This window comes from Muscardinus avellanarius (genome assembly GCF_963383645.1).
Source record: "Muscardinus avellanarius genome assembly, chromosome: 1".
NCBI classification, from domain to species: Eukaryota; Metazoa; Chordata; class Mammalia; order Rodentia; family Gliridae; genus Muscardinus; species Muscardinus avellanarius.
The window spans coordinates 32,592,375-32,611,407 of NC_137786.1; the positions used below are offsets into that span (position 1 = coordinate 32,592,375).

A 19,033-nucleotide genomic window follows, 5' to 3' on the forward strand; every position below is an offset into this window, starting at 1 on the left:
CAGGAATAAGATAATGAGCCACTCAGCTATATTGCCTTTTAGGTGTGGAATGTTTTCATTTTTCAATATGACTATTTATGCAATTATTATGCTTTCTTCTCTTAAGTGTTTTAGTTATCATTTGTATATTTAAGTGATGTAGTTTGTTTCTTATATAAGTAATTGAGTTCAGAATTTTTGTAAAGGTGAATCTTGTTTTCATAATGTCAGCATCTGGATAATAAATGTGGTTTTTGAAATTACAATACCCTTTTATATATGTTATTCATAGAAGTGACCTTCTATCATTAGGTGATAGTTATGATATAATAAAGGCATGACAAAATGTATAGGCAAGCCAGGCGTGGTGGTGCAAGCTTGTAATCCCAGCATTTGGAAAGCTGAAATAGGAGGATCACGGTTCACGGACAGCCTCAGCTACTTAATGAGGCCCTTTGCAAATCATTGAGAAAGAATAAAAAAACAGGGCTGGGTGTGTCTCTCAGAGATAGAATTCCTCTGGGTTCTATCCCCAGTACTGCAAGGAGAAAAAAAAAAGTGTATAGGCAGAATGACCTTTATAGATTCAGAGACATTTTCAAGGAGTAACTACATAGTGAAACTGAATCAGACCAAATGAATCAGAAAGTGAGTGTTCTTAACATATCCAAGAATCCCTACAATGATGATCAAATTTTTCTGGGGTTTACAGAAGAGATGAGGGTACTTTTCAATAGTTGAAAAATTAAAATGTTATCATTTTATGTATGATAGAATAAAATCAAGAGATATTTTCCAGTCTTACTGTATTACTTTTGTGCAAATGCTTTTATGTATTTTTATTAAAATAACCCTAGGATCTATATTGTTTAAGATAGATTGAAGCTGGGTGTGGTGGCTCACTCTTGTAATTTTAGCACTGAGAGACTGACAGGAGAATCACACATGTTCAAAGTCAGCCTCAGCTACTTTGTGAGGCTCTCAGCAACTTAATAAGACCTTGTTTCCAAATAAAGTATAAAATAGGTCTGGGAGTATAGCTCAGAGGTAGAAAAGCCCTTGGGTTCCACCCCTAGTGGCCCCTCAAAAAAAAGATAGATTGAATGTGAACATTTTTTTTGAAGTTATCTTATTTGCCGAATTTCTACTTTAATGACAAAAGGTACATTGGAATGAGGTTAAATCTATAAACTCTTAAATATTTGGTAACCCTTTAAAAATCAACCTCCTAAGCTACTTTTCTTTTGGTGGTACTGGGGTTCCTGGAAACCCTTCTACCACTGGGTTACACTCCCAGACCTATTTTATATTTTTTTGAAACAGGGTCTCTTAAGCCAGCGCCGCTGGCTTCGAACCTGCGCGATCCTCCTGTCTCCGCCTTCCAAGCATGGGGATTACAAGCGTGCACCACCATGCCTGGCCCCATGCTACTTTAATATTTTTCCTGAAAAAAAAATGCATTACTCATATTAATACATAAATGAGTCACAGATTTCTTAGCAAAACTCTTCAGCTGCCTGATACCATTAGCATAGTTCTTAATGATGTTTACCATTCTAATGACTTTAACAAAGTATGTTACATTTTTTAAAAAATAGAGATCATATGTTATTTTGTATCAATTTTACACTCATCATTACATTTTAAGGGTAATAGTATAAGTTAATAAAGCATTTTATTTATGTGCTGGTATTTATTTGGTGTATCCCATAGTAACATTAAAAAAAGTATTTTTTATGACAGACATTTAAAAAGGAAGCCAGGTGTGGTGACCCCAGTACTTGGGAGACTGAGAGACTGGAGCATCACAGATTCATGGACAGCCTTAATAATAGGGAGACTATCATCAACCTAGTCAGACCCGGTTTCAAACTAAAAAATAAAATAGGGCTGGAGGTATAGCTTGGAGATAGAATGTCCTTGGTTCAATTCTCAGTACCACACAAATAAATAAATAATAACTAGAACTCTAACTATAAACGGTATTCTGAGTGCTTTTTCTTAGATAATGGTTCAGAAAGCTTCATATAAATTCTGTGTTGTAATAGGAAAAACAATGGAATGATAGCATACTTTATCAGTAGTAGTCATCGTTGTTGTCATTTTGGAAATGGAGCAGACCAACTTAGTTTTAAAAGAAATAACTACCCTGAGAAAGAAGGATCGCAAATTTGAGGCCAGCCTCAGCAACTTAGTGAAACTCTATTTCAAAATAAAAATTAGGCTAGAGGTATAGTTCAGTAGTAGAACCTCATGGCTCAATCCCCATTGATAAGGAAAGATTAGCATATATCTATAGTGAATCTCCCTCCCCCAACAGGGAGATCAAACATAGGACCTCCCATATACAGCACAAGTATAATTTTTGTTTAAAAAATTACAACTTTTTTACATTGCAAAAATGTAAATTTTTATTATACCTCATTAGATTCTCAGTTGAATTGAACTGACAATGAACTTTTGGTGTATAAAAAAAGGTATTGCCTTTAATTTTTTTTCTCCAGAATTTTGTTCCCTATCAAAAGGGGTTGTTTTTAACTTGTTAGCTTGACTTGTGATACTGTTTTTCTTTATAAGAGAATCAGATATTCTTTTCTTTTAAATGACTGTACATGACTTCTGAAACACAGTCAAGCTGGGTATGTTACCCAAGCCTATCATCCCAGTACTTGTGTAGCTGAGACAGGAAGATCATAGGTTCAACACCAGCCGTAGCAACTTAGTGAGGCTCTCAGCAACTTAAGAAAACCCTGTTTCCAAACAGGGCTTGTGGTATAGCTCAGAGGTAGAATGCCCCTGGGTTCAACCCATACCACCAAAAAACAAAACAAAAACCATTATTTTCAAGCAGTTCAGTAAGTAAAGTAGGCCAAACCCCCAAGGTGTGCTATACTGCAACTAGTCTGAAGAACTAATTAGAATGAGGCATGGGATACACTTGTGATCCCAGTACTTGGGATGCTGAGACAGGAGGATCACAGGTTTGCGGCCAGCCTCAGCTATATAGTGAGGCCCTCTGCCTCTGAGTTCAGTCCCCAGTACTACAGAAACAACAACAACAAAAACGAATTAACTAGGAATTCAGTTTATAGACAATGGCCTAGCATTCTCTTGAGTCAGAAGTAGAATAATGCACAGAAATATATAACTGTTAAAGATACTTTAATACTTTATTGCAGTGGTGGATTTTAGTTTCAGTGTTTGTCTTTATATTTTAGAACATTTTCTTTCTGAAGCCAGTATATAAACCCCTAGAACTAAATATTGAAGAGCCAGAAGTATGTTTTGTCTTTGGAATTTACTTAAGACAGGATTTATCTAAAAAGTTTTTACATGCTTTTGATCAATACCTACAATATATGTTGCTTTCTCATTCTAAATTTACTTATATCTAACATTGTCTGTTAGTTTTACACTCCACCTATACTGTTTGTTTGTTTGTTTGTTTGTTTGTTTGTTTGTTTGTGGTACTGGGGTTCCTGGAAGCCCTTCTACCTCTGGGCTACACTCCCAGACCTATTTTTTATATTTTTATTGGGAAACAGAGTCTCTTAAACCAGCGCTGCTGGCTTCGAACCTGCACGATCCTCCTGTCTCCGCCTCCCAAATGCCCGGATTACAAGCGTGCGCCACCACGCCTGGCTCAACCTATACTTTTAACACCTTAAAGAATTTAAATTCTGGGTCAAAGATTAATGAGAGGTTCATTTTTCCTACTCTCATTTACTTTTTTTTTTTTTCCAATGACCTCACATTTTTTCCCTGGTTTCATTCTTTTCTTTCTATACTTATATGTACTAAAACTTATGTTTCCTGTTTGGTATGTTGGCAAATTTGGGGGTCTTAATTGTTTTGGATTAACAAATAAAATTGTCTTTAGTGAGTTTATGTGATACATAACTGGTTATATTTATTTTTATATAATTCTGTTTATATTTAGTATATGTGAACATAAATAGATGTTTCTATTTGATGTATTGAAAGTTCTATTCATTTTATATATTTGCACTTACATACTTAAGAAATATGCTGCTGAGTTTTTGTTTTTTTGTTGTTGTTTAACAAAAGTCACCAAATTTATGAGGTCAGGTGAGTCTGGAGATTTCCTCAAACCTTGGTTTTTGAAAATACTATGTTATTCATATTTTCTATTTTATGTTTACATATTTACATTTGTGATCTCTACATTTAAAAGTATTATGACTTTTAAAAGATAGTCAAAGTCCATGAGGTTTTTAATAGAATAAGAATATATCTATTACTGATACTGAATATTTATCTTTAAATTTCAGATAAGCCTTTGAAAAAAAGAAAACAAGATTCTTACCCACAGGAGGCTGGGGGTGCTACAGGAGGTAATAGACCAGCTTCTCAGGAGACGGGTTCTACGGGAAATGGGTCAAGGCCAGCATTAATGGTTAGCATTGATCTTCATCAGGCAGGAAGAGTGGACTCTCAGGCTTCTATAACTCAGGATTCAGACTCCATAAAAAAGCCTGAAGAAATCAGACCATGTAATGATGCACCTGTTTCTGTTCTTCAGGAAGATATTATTGGAAGTCTTAAATCTACACCAGATAACCATCCTGAAACACCTAAAAAAAAGTCTGATCCTGAGCTTTCAAAGAATGAAACGAAACAAAATGAAAGTAGATTGTCACAATCTAAACCAAATGAAAACCAACTGGTGGAGATGAAATCAAGTGAAAGTAAATTAGAAACTAAAATTGAGACTCAAACAGAAGAACTTAAGCAAAATGAGAGCAGAACTGCTGAATCCAAACAAAATGAGAACACCATAGTTGAGCCTAAACAGAATGAAAATAGACTATCTGACACAAAACCAAATGACAACAAACAAAATAATGGCAGGTCAGAAACAGCAAAATCAAGACCTGAAACCCCAAAGCAAAAGGGTGAAAACCGGCCTGAAACTCCAAAACAAAAGAGTGATGGGCACCCTGAAACCCCAAAACAGAAAGGTGATGGAAGGCCTGAAACTCCAAAGCAGAAAGGTGAGGGCCGGCCTGAAACTCCAAAGCAGAAAAATGAAGGCCGGCCTGAAACACCAAAACACAGACATGAAAATAGGAGGGATTCTGGAAAGCCATCAACAGAGAAAAAACCTGAAGTGTCTAAACATAAACAGGATATTAAATCTGATTCACCTCGGGTAAAATCAGAAAGAGCTGAAGCCTTAAAGCAGAGACCTGATGGGCGATCTATTTCTGAGTCACTAAGACGTGACCATGATAATAAACAAAAATCAGATGATAGGGGTGAGTCAGAGCGACATCGAGGGGATCAGCCTAGGATTCGAAGACCAGAAACATTGAGATCTTCTAGTAGAAATGAACATAGCATTAAATCTGATGGTTTAAAAACTGATAAACTAGAAAGAAAACATAGGCATGAATCAGGGGACTCAAGGGAAAGACCATCTTCTGGAGAACAAAAATCAAGACCTGATAGTCCTCGTGTTAAACAAGGAGATTCTAATAAATCAAGACTTGATAAACCTGGTTTTAAATCACCAAATAGTAAAGATGACAAAAGGACAGAGGGTAACAGGAATAAAGTAGACAGTAATAAAGCACACCCTGACAATAAGGCTGAATTTCCAAGTTACTTATTGGGGGGCAGGTCTGGTGCATTGAAAAATTTTGTCATTCCAAAAATCAAGAGGGATAAAGATGGCAATATTACTCAGGAGACAAAGAAAATGGACATGAAAGGAGAGCAGAAAGACAAAGTAGAAAAAATGGGATTAGTTGAAGATCTAAATAAAGGAGCTAAGCCTGTAGTTGTTCTGCAAAAATTGTCTTTGGATGATGTTCAGAAACTAATAAAAGATAGAGAGGATAAATCAAGAAGTTCCCTTAAATCTATGAAGAATAAGCCATCAAAGTCAAACAAAGGTAAGGATACTTCTAATGTCATTTGTATTCTAATTAGTTTTAGGTTTTAAAGTTGCTTACATAGGAAACAATGGAAATCTACAAAAATGTAAAAGCTGCTACGTGAAAATAGAACATTAATATAAAATAACAGTAAATTGTTTTCAGGAATATAGTTAAAAAGTTCTCAGTGAACTTTTTTTCTCTCATCTTGACTTGAACTACTTATGATGGTCATGAATTTTGCTTCTATTTGGTTACCAAGATCTTTCAGTGTTTAGTTTCAAATATTTTTGAAGGTTGCTTTTTACTCAAGTAAATAATTTATTTGAATAGATTTATTTAACTCTCTAAAAAGTTACCTTGACTGTAGAGATACTTGACACCAAGGTATTAAGTTGAATTTTAATTTCTAACATCTCAGTAAAACTATGTAGTATATAAGAAGTAATATTTTTAATTGTTTTAAGAATATTAAGTGTCTTTTGCTGTTTTTTTTTTACAGACTTGTCTCTGATTTCAATAATTGGTGAATAGTTTCTTTATATATATATTTCCCCCCCAGTACTGGGGATGGAATCCAGGGGCATGCTACATCAGAGTTAAACCCCCAACCCTATTGTTTATTCTTAATTTTGGCACAGGGTCTCACTAAGTTGCAGAGGGCCTCACAAAGTAGCTGAGGCTGTCTGCGAACCGTGATGATCCTCCTATCTCAGCCTCCCAAATGCTGGGATTACAAGCATGCGGCACCATGCCCAGCTTGAATTTATATAATTTAGAAAGATATATAAAATATTATTTTCTAAGGAGGAAGTTAATTAAATATGTTTTATATTTTTTAAATAGGTAGATTTAGCCAGGCACAATAATTTACGCACATCTGTAACAACAGCTGCATTTAAGGAGGCTGAGGCAGGAGAATAACATTGTTCAAGGCCAACCTCGGCAATTAAGACCCTGTCTCAAAATTTTAAGCCAGGTTTGTGATGATAATCTTAGTACTTGGGAAGCTGAGACAGGAGGATTGCAGGTTTGTGGCCAGCCTGTGCAACTTAGTGAGACCCTGTTTTTTTGTTGTTGTTTTTTTTTTTTGTTTGTTTGTTTTGTCTTGTTTTGTTTTGGCAGTACTGGGGTTCCTGGAAGCCCTTCTATCTCCGGGCTACACTTCCAGGCCTATTTTATATTTTTTTATTTGGAAACAGGGTCTCTTAAACCAGCGAGGCTGGCTCCGAACCAGCGCGATCCTCCTGTCTCCGCCTCCCAAGCGCGGGGATTACAAGCATGCGCCACCACGCCCGGCCTGAGACCCTGTTTTAAAATAAAGAATAAAATAGAGCTGGGGGTGTAGCTCAGAGGTTGAATGCTCCTAGGTTCAATCACAATGCCAGAAATTTAAAAATAAAAATAAAAAATAAAATTTAATAAATGACTGGAATGTAACCTAGTAGTAGAGCCATTCCTAGCCTAGGTGAAGCCTGGGTTTAGTCCCCAGTACTGCAATAACAACAAAAAGATATACTACCTTTTTTTGAAAAGGTAATACACAATGATATTTACTTCTTAAATTGAGTTAAATTGTAAGTTTATTAAGGTAAAGTTGGTGTTATTTATGCATGATTATTGAATTATATTATCTGGTTATATGAATAAGATTATTTCTGGGGATGGAAGAAAAAATGGCAGAATCTTAAGTACTGAGAATATAATGGAAGTTTGTACAAAAATATAAAGTTTTATATTATTTTGTATACTCAGGTTTTTCTTACAATGCTACATGGCAAGATCTATTTATCCTAAGCAATCTAAACTAAATCACATTAGTTTTGAAGGCAACAGAGTTGAAAGTTTATTTGATTATTCTGTGAGTATATATATATATATATATATATATATATATATATATATATGAAACTATATATAACATACACACACACACACACACTTACAAGCAAATATATGAAATCTTGATTTACAGTGTCCAGTATAGTATTCAGTAAAAACATCTGTGGGCTATTTAAATTGAAATTAATTTAAATTAAGTAAAGTTTAAAATTTTATTTCTTTATCAGTCACATGTAGCAATTGACTACCAAATTGTTTAGCACAGATAGGAACATTTGTATCACCACGAAAAAATGAATTGTATAGCATTGCAGTGTATTAGGAGTACAGAAGGTCTACTGATTATTATTTTTGTTGCAACTTATCATGAATTGTCTGACAAAAACTGCTCTCTGAAGACAAAGTATTATTATAAAGAACTTTATGTTCCCAGAAGTGACTTGTAGATAATCTATTTTTATTTTTACTAGGTCTTTATCAAACATTTACTTTTTTCATTTATTTCAGTTTGTATCTTGAATATGTAAAAAAATGGCTTTCTAGCCGGGCGTGGTGGCGCACACTTGTAATCCCAGCATTCAGGAGGCTGAGACCAGAGGATTGAGGTTCGCAGACAACCTCAGCTACTTAGCAAGGCCCTCCACAACTTAGTGAGACCCTGTTTCAAAATAAAGAATAAAAAATAAGGTGGGGGTATAGCTCAGAAGTCAAATGCTCCTGGGTTCCATCCCCAGACCCCCCCCCCACACACACACACAAAATGGCTTTCTGAAAAACTAGTATTTGTACTCTATAGTGAAGCTTTTAATTTTTAAGTTATGACAGACCTACAAAATTAATATATAAGTTTTTACCACTTAATTTTAATGCATCTTTTCAGAATTATTTGCTAATGATAAAGAGTTTATAGAATGTGGAGGGCTAGTGCTATAATCAATATCTTTAGATAAAGATTTAAAAATTTTTTTCAGTGAAAATTTGGAATAGCTTGTATTTATAAGGAGTATAGTAATAAGTTTGAGAAGAGTCAAGATGGAAAGTGGTACCCTCTTATTTCTTTGATCTGGACCATTTTTCTCTTTCTGCCCTCTGTCAGCTTATACTAGCCTTGCTTTCTAAGCTCTTTTCTAACAAAGTCTTTTACATCTGCTTTAAAGAATATCAAAAAATGAATATAAGCCGGGCGTGGTGGTGCACGCTTGTAATCCCAGCATTTGGGAGTCTGAGACTGGAGGATCACGGTTCGCAGGCGGCCTCAGCTACTTAGGCCCTCTGCAACTTAGACTCTGTTTCAAAATAAAGAATTAAAAAAAAAAAACACACACAAAACAGGGCAGGGGGTGTAGCTCGGAGGTCAGATGCCCTTGGGTTTCATCCCCAGACACACACACACACACACACACACACACACACACACACACACACACAATGAATACAGCTCCTAATTGGAAAAGGCTGTATTATTTCTCATGGCTTTTTCCACAGGTAATTCCATTGCCTGTGAATAGGTCTTTTTAGTGCTAATCCATGTTGCTCACAGGTATACTTTTAACACAAATGTCTATGCCTGATATGGTCATGTTGGTATCTAGATTATCTGATCATCTGTCTCTTAGAGTGGTATATGTGTTTACATGTACATGTTGTATACGCGTATAATAATATATCTGAAATCATAATGTAGAAAGCTTTTCATTAAAAAATATTATCTCAAGCTGGACATCGTGGAGCACGTTTATAATCCCAGTACTTGGGAGGCTAAGACAGGAGAATCACAGGTTTGCGGACAGCCTCAGCTGCTTAGTGAGGCTCTCTGCAATTTAGTAAGACCCTATTTCAAAATAAAGAATAAAAATAGGGCTGGGAGTGTAGCTCGGAGGTAGAATGCCCCTAAGTTCAATCCCCACTGCTGCAATATATATAATATACTTATATATTGTTATATATATAATTTCAGTCCTTACTTTCCAGATAGGTTAGATATCTCTTGGATTTATGTCTTTGGGTCTGTATCTTTTTTTTTATTATTTTTTTATTTTTTTTAGGGTCTGGGATGGAACCCAGGGGCATTCGACCTCCAAGCTACATCCCCTGCCCTGTTTTTTATTCTTTATTTTGAGACAGGGTCTCACTAAGTAGCTGAGGCTGTCTGAAAACTGCAGTCCTTCAGTCTCAGCCTCCCAAATGCTGGGATTACAAGCATGTGCCACCATGCCTGGCTTTTTTTTTTTTTTTTTTTTTTTTTGCAGGTCTGGGATGGAACCCAGGGGCATTCACTCTCCAAGCTACACCCCCTGCCCTATTTTTTATTATTATTCTTTATTCAGAAACAGGGTCTCACTAAGTTTCAGAGGCCTCACTAAGTAGCTGAGGCTGTCCGCAAACCACGATCCTCCGGTCTCAGCCTCCTGAATGCTGGAATTACAAGCATGCGCCACCATGCCCGGCTTTTTTTTTTTTTTTTTTTAATAGTAATCTGAGCTTGGTTTTATTTTATATCTCTGCTACTAAGTTGGCAATCACAGAAAAATAAGATTGGGGTGTTTTCTTATCACTTGAATATGAATAGTTGTGGCTTATCAACTCTTTGTAGTATACTATACTTGGGATTTAGTAGATGAATTGGTGTTTTTCTAAGTAAAAATTTATTCTAGACATTGCTGGGATACTTTTATGGTTGATTCCTCCAACCAAAATTCTGAGTAGGTTTTCCTTTATTAAAGGAACAATAGAGGCCGGGCATGGTGGTGCACGCTTGTAATCTCCATGCTTGGAAGGTGGAGACAGGAGGCTCACCCAGGTTCGATGCCAACCTCGCTGGCTTAAGAGACCCTCTTTCCAAATAAAAATGTAAAAATAGGTCTGGGAGTGTAGCTCGGAGGTAGAAGTGTTTCCAGGAACCCCAGTACCACCAAAAAAAAGAAAGAAAAACAAAGAATCATAGGCAGGCATAGTGGTGCACGCTTGTAATCCCAGCATTCGGGAGGCTGAGACCAGAAGATCGTGGTTTGCGGATAGCCTCAGCTACTTAGCAAGGCCCTTTGCAACTCAATGAGACCCTGTTTTAAAATAAAGACTAAAAAGTAGGGCTGGGGATGTAGCTAGGAGGTAGAATGCCCTTGGGTTCCACCCCCAGTAATCCCCCCCAAAAAAACCATAAAATTTCATCCTTAAATATTTTATCTGATGTTAATATATGCTAGTCATTCTTTAAGGCAATTTGAAATTTCTTGAATATACTTTAAGCTGAAACTTTTTTTAAGCTGAAACTTTTTGAATGTGTGGTAGAGGTATCTGCGTATCACACCTAATTTATATTACATATTTATTTTTGTATTTTGTGTATGAACATATTAAATGTAATGTGATTTATTATAATTGATTGTATTACTGTGGTGATATATTTATATCCTTAGTATCTAGCATAATGCTTTATACATACAAAGAGCATATTAAATGCCTGTCGAATGAGTAGAGATTGTGTCACTGCAATGTTCAGAAAAGGCTTTTGTGAGCCGCCGTGGTGGCGCATGCTTGTAATCCCCGCGCTTGGGAGGTGGAGAAAGGAGGATCAGGCAGGTTCAGAGCCAGCCTCGCTGGCTTAAGAGACCCTGTTTCCAAATAAAATATTAAAAATAGGTGTCTGGGAGTATAGCCCGGAAGTAAAAGGGTTTCCAGGAACCCCAGTACCCCCCCAAAAAAAAAAGAAAGAAAAAGCTTTTGTGTGCAGATTAAAATTTACTCATTTATGTTCTTACCTAGTATAAGAGCTACTTAACTTTCAAATTCCTATTCTCAAACTTTGTTATAACTATTTTCACTGTCAGCTACTTAATCTTTGTTAAAATCCAAAAGAAACCTACTTATATTCATGTTCGTTTAATTTCTCTTACCCTTATTTTAATCTGTAGCTGCTAAGTAATGGGCTCAGAATCAGTCCCATTCTCTTTTTACATCATCTTGTTTATTCTTTTTGATGAAGAAGGGAAAACAACCTCTTGGAACCTTTAAAATTTTTTAAATACCTTCTGTTCTCTTCCAGCTAGTATGTTAAATGCCAAAAGGTACTTGTTAAAATTTTTATCAAGCCAGGTATAGTTGTACTTTGGAGGCTGAGATGGGAGGATCACAGATTCAAGGTCAGCCTCAGCAACTTAGCAAGGCCTTAGTGAGAACATGTTTCAAAATATAAATAAATAGCCAGGCTTGGTGGCACACGCTTGTAATCCCCGCGCTTGGGAGGCAGAGACAGGAGGATCGCGCTGGTTTGGAGCCAGCCTCTCTGGCTTAAAAGACCCTGTTTCCAAATAAAAATATATAAAATAGGTCTGAGATTGTAGCCCGGAGATAGAAGGGCTTCCAGGAACCCCAGTACCGCCCCCCCCCCAAATATATATATATATATGGTTGTAGCTCAGAGGTAGAATGCCCTTGTGTCACCAAAAAAAAATCACTTTTTACCAGATTATTACTCTAATGTACCTAATATATAACTCTGAATAAAATAATATCAGTTAAGTAATAAAGTTTATGAGATCATTTAAGACTGGTATGATCACCTAACATGCCTTACATGTTAACATTTTAATGTCAGTAATTACATTAACAATTTGATTTTTTTTAGGTACTCCAAAGTATTTAAAAATATCTTAATTTTATAGCCAAGAAAAACATTATTTTCTTCCTACCCCTACTTCCTTCCAGCCTAGTGTACTATTCATTACTTGTAGTCAGTGCTTGTAAGAAACATCCTGTACCAATTATACTTTAAAGAGTAAAGTGGTTATCCAAAGTGTTCTTCACTTGGATTTTACCTAGCAGCTCTAGTAGATAACGCTGGTTAATCTGTATTGTTCACTTGATGAGCTGATGATACAGTCCTTATTTAAGAACAGTTTTTTAAACTCATTTTCCTACTATATAAGTTACAACTGCTAAATGCTGATTAGAACTAAAGTCTATTAGCTGGTTGCTTTTACTTAGCACTGGTTTGTGCTTAGAACTTTCAGCTTCATTGTTTGAGAGACAGTATAGTATTTCTGAAAGTGAATTTATGACATGGTTTATAATTTACTAAATTGAAGAATTCTAGGTATGTTTTCTGTTTATATTAGATTGTAATATTCAGGAACCTGTATGATGCTGCAATAGAAATTTATTTTGGTTCATTTGAGTAATTCTATAAAACAAAGCTCAAATAGAGTATCCGTATTTAGGAAAAGTTTAGTGTGTGTGTGTGTGTGTGTGTGTGTGTGTGTGTGTGTGTGTGTGTGTGTGTGTTTTCACTGGGGTTTGAATCCAAGGGCATTCTACCTCCAAACTACACCCCCAGCCTCACTTAAGTAGCTGAGGCTAGCGTTGAATCTGCGCAATCCTCCTGTGTCAGCCTCCCAAGTATTGAGATTACAAATATGTGCCACCATGGTTGTACTTCTGGTATCTATTAAAACTATGGTGCCAGTTGGGCATGGTGGCACATACTTATAATTCCCGTACTTGAACCATACACTCAGCCCTTTTTATTTAATTTGGAAATGGATCTTACTAAGTTGCTGAGGCTGGCCTGCAAACTCTGATCTTCTTGTCTCAGGTTGTGATCCTCACAACTACTGGGATTACAGGCTTGTACCACCACAGCTAGCTGCCTTTAAATATTTTAAATTTGTTACATTGTTAAGTTTGAAATACTTTCTTTACCTATATTCTCCTATAGTGAATATATTTATTTATAATTATCAGTATAGAACAACTATAAGAACTTCCTTTAGTATTTAAAAAATCTTTTTAACCTGGAAAAACTTCCTATAAGACTACTTACTCATTCTAGTCATTACACTAAGCATTCAACAGATATTTCCAGATATCTTTAGCATCAGTAACACTGCTAGGTACTGCAAACACAGTGTTTTTATGATCATATCAAACTTATGATCTCATGGAAGATATGGATAACTAAAGTGACAGTAACAATATAGGTTTTGAGAGAGGGTTTATTTTGTTTTTGTTGCTGAAGATTAAACCTAAGGCCTTGGTACATATTAGGCAACCACTCTACCAACAAGCCACATCCCCAGCCCAACTATACTTTTTAAGGAAGAGGGTACTAGGTATCAGGTGTATTTTTAGAATAAGAGTAGAAGGAAAAAAGAAACATAAGTTTAGAAAACATAAAATTTTAAGCTGGGCGTGGTGGCCGCAGGCTTGTAATCCCAGCACTTGGGAGGCTGAGACAGGAGGATCACACAGGTTTGAAGCCAGTCTCAGCTACTTAATGAGGCTTTCAGCAACTTAGACCATTTCCAAATAAGGTATAAAATAGGTCTGGGGGATAGCCCAGAAGTAGAAAAGCCTCTGGGTTCTACCCCCAGTACCACACACACACACACACACACACACACACACACACACACAAAAAAAAAAAAAAAAAACATAAAAATTTTTATTGTTTAGAGTGCAATGGAAAAGACAAGATTATTGGTAAAAATTAAACATTGTTTTATAGCCATAAGTGTTAAGATAGTATTTAAAAATGGCATTCCTAGCTAGTTTTGTTAGAAAATGTTTTTCTAGATAATACTAAAATTCTGTATACATTTGGCCTAATAACAGTACTTCACTGAATAGCTAATAATATAATTTATTTATTTTGCTGTGCTGAAATTCAGACCCAGAGTCTACTAGATAAGCACTCTACCTGTGAGCTATACTCCCAGCCCAATAATACATTTAAATATTTGATCAGCTTCATTAAAATACTTAGATAACACAAATAGCAATATTTATATCTTTATCATGATACCTTCTGGTTTTTATACAGTCATACCATGCTCTATAATAGCTAACTAGAGCTAAATCTTCCTTCCCCCTAAGTAGCTGACGCTGGCTTCGAACCTGTGTGATCCTTCTGTCTCAGCCAGCGTCAGCTACTTAGTGAGGCTCTCAGCAACTTAGTGAGACCCTGTTTTCAAATAAAGTATAAAATAAGTCTAGGAGTAAAGCCCAGAGGTAGAAAAGCCCCTGGGTTCCACCATCGGTAACACACACACACACACACACACACACACACACACACACACACTTAAATACATGGCATCTACTTACTGTTTTCCATACCTTTCTCATAGACATATCAAATAATTCCTAGAAAATCTCTCTTTTTATGGCTTTCCCTTCCAGTCCAGTCCTCAAATTAAAGCCTTAACTGAACCGTTATCTACTTTTACAGGCTGACCTATTTTTTTCTTCTTGTTGGATACATTGCTCTGTCTAGAGAAAACTACTCAAAACTCTTTCAAACTCACCCTTTCGAAATGGTCTATTACCAGCTCCTACTTCTTTGTGCTTATTCTCTGTTCTCTACGTATTCTACCTCATTTCTGTTGAATATCACTATCTTTAGGAAACATTTAATCCCTTACAAATAATCATATGCCTTTTTCTTGTTTTCCTAAAATATAACATGTATTTCTTTAGGAAAATTCATCTCTTACTATAGATTATAGTTAGTATATATTTATTTCATATGTTTTTATTGGTGCATTACAGTCTTAGTATATATTATTTCCTTTCACTCGTATTACAGATACCTTTATCCAGATAGATGCAACATCATATACTTATCATTTTACATTCTGTTTTTTTAATATTTACCATCTTAGCACCAGTTGTGTTTACAATTATCATTTTACTTTTTCATTGTGCTATTTTTGGACTTTTTTTTTTTTAGGTACTGAGTATGGAACCCAGAGGCATTCTACCTCTGAGCTACATCGCCAGCCCTATTATTTGTTCTTTATTTTGAAACAGGGTCTCACTGAATTGCAAAGGACCTCACTAAGTAGCTGAGGCTATCCACAAAGTGAGATCCTCCTGTCTCAGCCTTCCAAATGCTGGGATACAAGCGTTCGCCACCACACCCGACTTTGGACTTTTTTTGAAAGATTACAATAGATAGCTGGGTGTGGTGGCACACGCTTGTAATCCCAGCACTTGGGAGGCTGAGACAGGAGGATTGCACTGGTTCGAAGCCAGCCGCAGCTACTTAGTGAGGCTCTTAGCAACTTAGTGAGACCCTGTTTCCAAATAAAGTATAATATAGGTCTGGGAGTATAACCAGGAGGTAGAAAAGCCCCTGGGTTCCACCCCCAATACCAAAAAAAAAAAAAAAAAAAAAAAAACCACAGTAGATAAAACTAATCTAAACATTTTTTGAAAGGTTATAGTAGATAAAACCAATGTAAAAATCTTACAGAGCTTTTTTGTTTATTGAATAAATTTCTAAGTGTCGCATGTTTTAGCACTATTTGCTGAGTTTTATATTTTCTACACTTTTAGGAGAGATTCAGTGTACACTGGTCAACACACTATAACCAGATCTCTGAAACTTGGAAAGCAAAGCCTTGATTATCTAAAATAGTCTCAAATTGCTTTATATATTACAGTTAACTTGCATTGCCATGAGCAACATAGTAGAAAACTATCTTTTTTAGCCAACTGTGGTGGCCCATGCTTATGCTTGTAATCCCAGTACTTGGGAGGCTGAGACAGGAGTATAGAAGGTTCACAGCCAGCCTCAGCAACTTGGAGGCACTCTGCGACTTAGACCCTGTTTCAAAATAAAAAGTAAAATAGGGCTGGGGGTGTAACTCAGAGGTAGAATGCCCCTGAGGTCAGTCCCCAGTACCTCACTCCTTAAATTTTTTTATGATAATTCAGACACCTGGTTTAAAAAAGTAGTTAGGACAAGAGAAATGAGAGAAAGATTAACATAAGACACCGGCAATCTAATTTTATAGGAACAAATAGTTTGACAAACACTAATCCCTAAAAATCATCACTATAATAAGAAATAGCGAGACATTAGCCAGGCATGGTGGCACACGCTTGTAATCCCACGCTTGGGAGGCAGAGACAGGAGGATCGCGCAGGTTTGAAGCCAGCCGCGTGCGCTGGCTTAGGAGACCATTTCCAAATAAAAATGTAAAAATAGGTCTGGGAGTGTAGCCCGGAGGTAGAAGGGCTTCCAGGAACCCCAGTCACCAAAAGAAAGAAAGAAAGAAAGAAAGAAAGAAAGAAAGAAAGAAAGAAAGAAAGAAAGAAAGAAAGAAAGAAAGAAGAAAAGAAATGAAATGAAATAGCGAGACATTAGCCTGAGCATGGTGGCATATACCTGTAATCCCAGTACTTGGGAGACTGAAACAGGAGGATCACAGATTCAAGGCCAACTGCAGCAGTTTAGTGAGAACCTGTTTTAAAATTAAAAAAGGCTAGTGTATAGCAGAGGTAGAATAACCCTGGGTTCAATCCTCATTACTAAAGAAAAAAAAGAAAGAAATAGTGAAACACTATGTTCACATCTAAAGGACGTTTTCATGATTCAAGAGAAAGAATCAGGAAAAATTCATCCTATGTTAAAACATATAAACATCCATTATATCATGGAAAATTTTAAGCACTCACTGTTAATTTACTTCTATTGAAACTAAGGCAGTTTGCTATTTGAATCTTTTGATAAGCATTAAAGATCCTGGGACTGAGTATAAAAAGTCAGCCATTTTCTTTTTACTTACCCTTCCTTTGTAATCAAAGGACCTGACTAGATTGGTTTATAAAGTGTTTCATAAAGAGACAAAAGAATATGATTAGTTCAAAAAATGCATAAGCCTTTAGAATTGACAGTTCTATTCAGAATGAAACTGGGTTCACTTTCAGAGGACAGTATATTGAAAGACAGCAAGCATTGCTAAATTTGTTTTGAGTAATCTTCAGAAATAATGTATTTGGCCGGGCATGGTGTCACATGCTTATGCACCACCATTTGAGAGGCTGAGACAGGAGAATCAAAGTTTATGGACAGCCTTAGCTATTAATGAAGCCCTTTACAACTCAGTGAGACCCTGTTTCAAAATAAAGAATAAAAAATAGGCCTGAGGGTGCCTCTCAGAAGTAGACTGCCCCTGGGTTCCACCTCCAGTAACACAAATAAAGTATTTGGTCTTTAAATCATGTTGCTGTAACTCTCAGAGTTGCACAGAAATTAAAATGTTGCGAGACTCTTAAGAGCTTCTTAAATCTGATAATATTCTTGTTAATTTATAGAGTAAGAGATGGCAAACTATTATGAATAAACATTGAGTTTTTTTTTGTTTTTTTGAGGTACTGGGGATGGAACCCAGGGGCATTCTACCGCCAAGCTATACCCCCAGCTCTACTTCTTATTTTTTAATTTTGAAACAGGGTCTCTGCCAGGCATGGTGGTGTACACTTTTAATCCCAGTGCTTGGGAGGCTGAGACAGAAGGATTGCGCAGGTTTGAAGCCAGCCTCAGCTACTTAGTGAGGCTCTCAACAACTTAGTGAGACCCTGTTTCCAAATAAAATATAAAGTAGGTTTGGGAGTATAGCCTGGAGGTAGAAAAGCCCCTGGGTTTCACCCCCAATACCATGAAAAAGAAAAAAAAAAGGAAAGAAAAGAAACAGTCTGAATGAGTTGCAAATGTCCTCACTAAGTAGCTGAGGCTGTCTGTGAACCATGATCCTCCTGTCTCAGCCTCACGAATGCTGGGATTAAAAGCGTGTGCCACCATGCCCAGCTCATTGATTTTTTTTTTATTAATAAACTGCATTATGAGAAAGAAGACACAGATTGTATTTGACTGTTGTGATGAATTTTTGTAAAAACAAAGAAGAAAGCAAAGGCTGAATGTCTATCTGCAGGATATTATTTCTTAGTACTAATATCAAGTCAGCATGTCTTTGTGATATGAATTTAATCTGTGTGAAACCAATATTCTAAAATATAGTCCTCCTGATAAAGCTTAGTTAAATTTAGGAAGCCAATACAAAGAAACATTATATGATTGGAAAATGACACCAGTGAGTTAAATTCAGCATTAGTGATTCAAGATTCTTAGCAATGAAAGCTTTAAGATCTTAGCAGTTGCCAGGCATGGTGGCACATACCTGTGATCTCAGTAATTGAAAGGCTGGGACAGGAGAATGATAAGTTAGCTGCCAGCCTCAGCATTAGTCCTAAAGTAACTTAGTGAGACCCTGTTTCAAAATAAAAAGTAACACTGGACTGTTAGTGTAGCTCAGAGACAATGCTCCTGGGCTCATCTCAAGTATAAAATAGACACACACACATACACACAAACACACACACTATAATTCACCAGTATCGCAACTTTGTTAGGTAAAATTGTTGGTACACATGTCCTTAGAAGTGAAACAACTTTATAATACTGAATAAAAGCTTCAAAAAATAAATGATTATTCTTCCATTGAGATTAATATGTTCTATATCTTAAATTA

At 36.2% G+C, this 19,033-nt stretch overlaps 1 protein-coding gene across 1 annotated transcript in view; it reads left to right on the forward strand.

Moving 5' to 3' along the window:
• The window catches only part of NIPBL (NIPBL cohesin loading factor), a gene marked incomplete at both ends in the record, with an annotated part of 122,576 nt that overhangs the window by 23,776 nt on the left and 79,767 nt on the right, over positions 1–19,033 (forward strand). Inside the window, one exon of the mRNA XM_080694804.1 lies at positions 4,272–5,897. Within this exon, the coding sequence (XP_080550930.1) occupies positions 4,272–5,897 (1,626 nt within the window). The remainder of the gene's footprint in view (positions 1–4,271; positions 5,898–19,033) is intronic.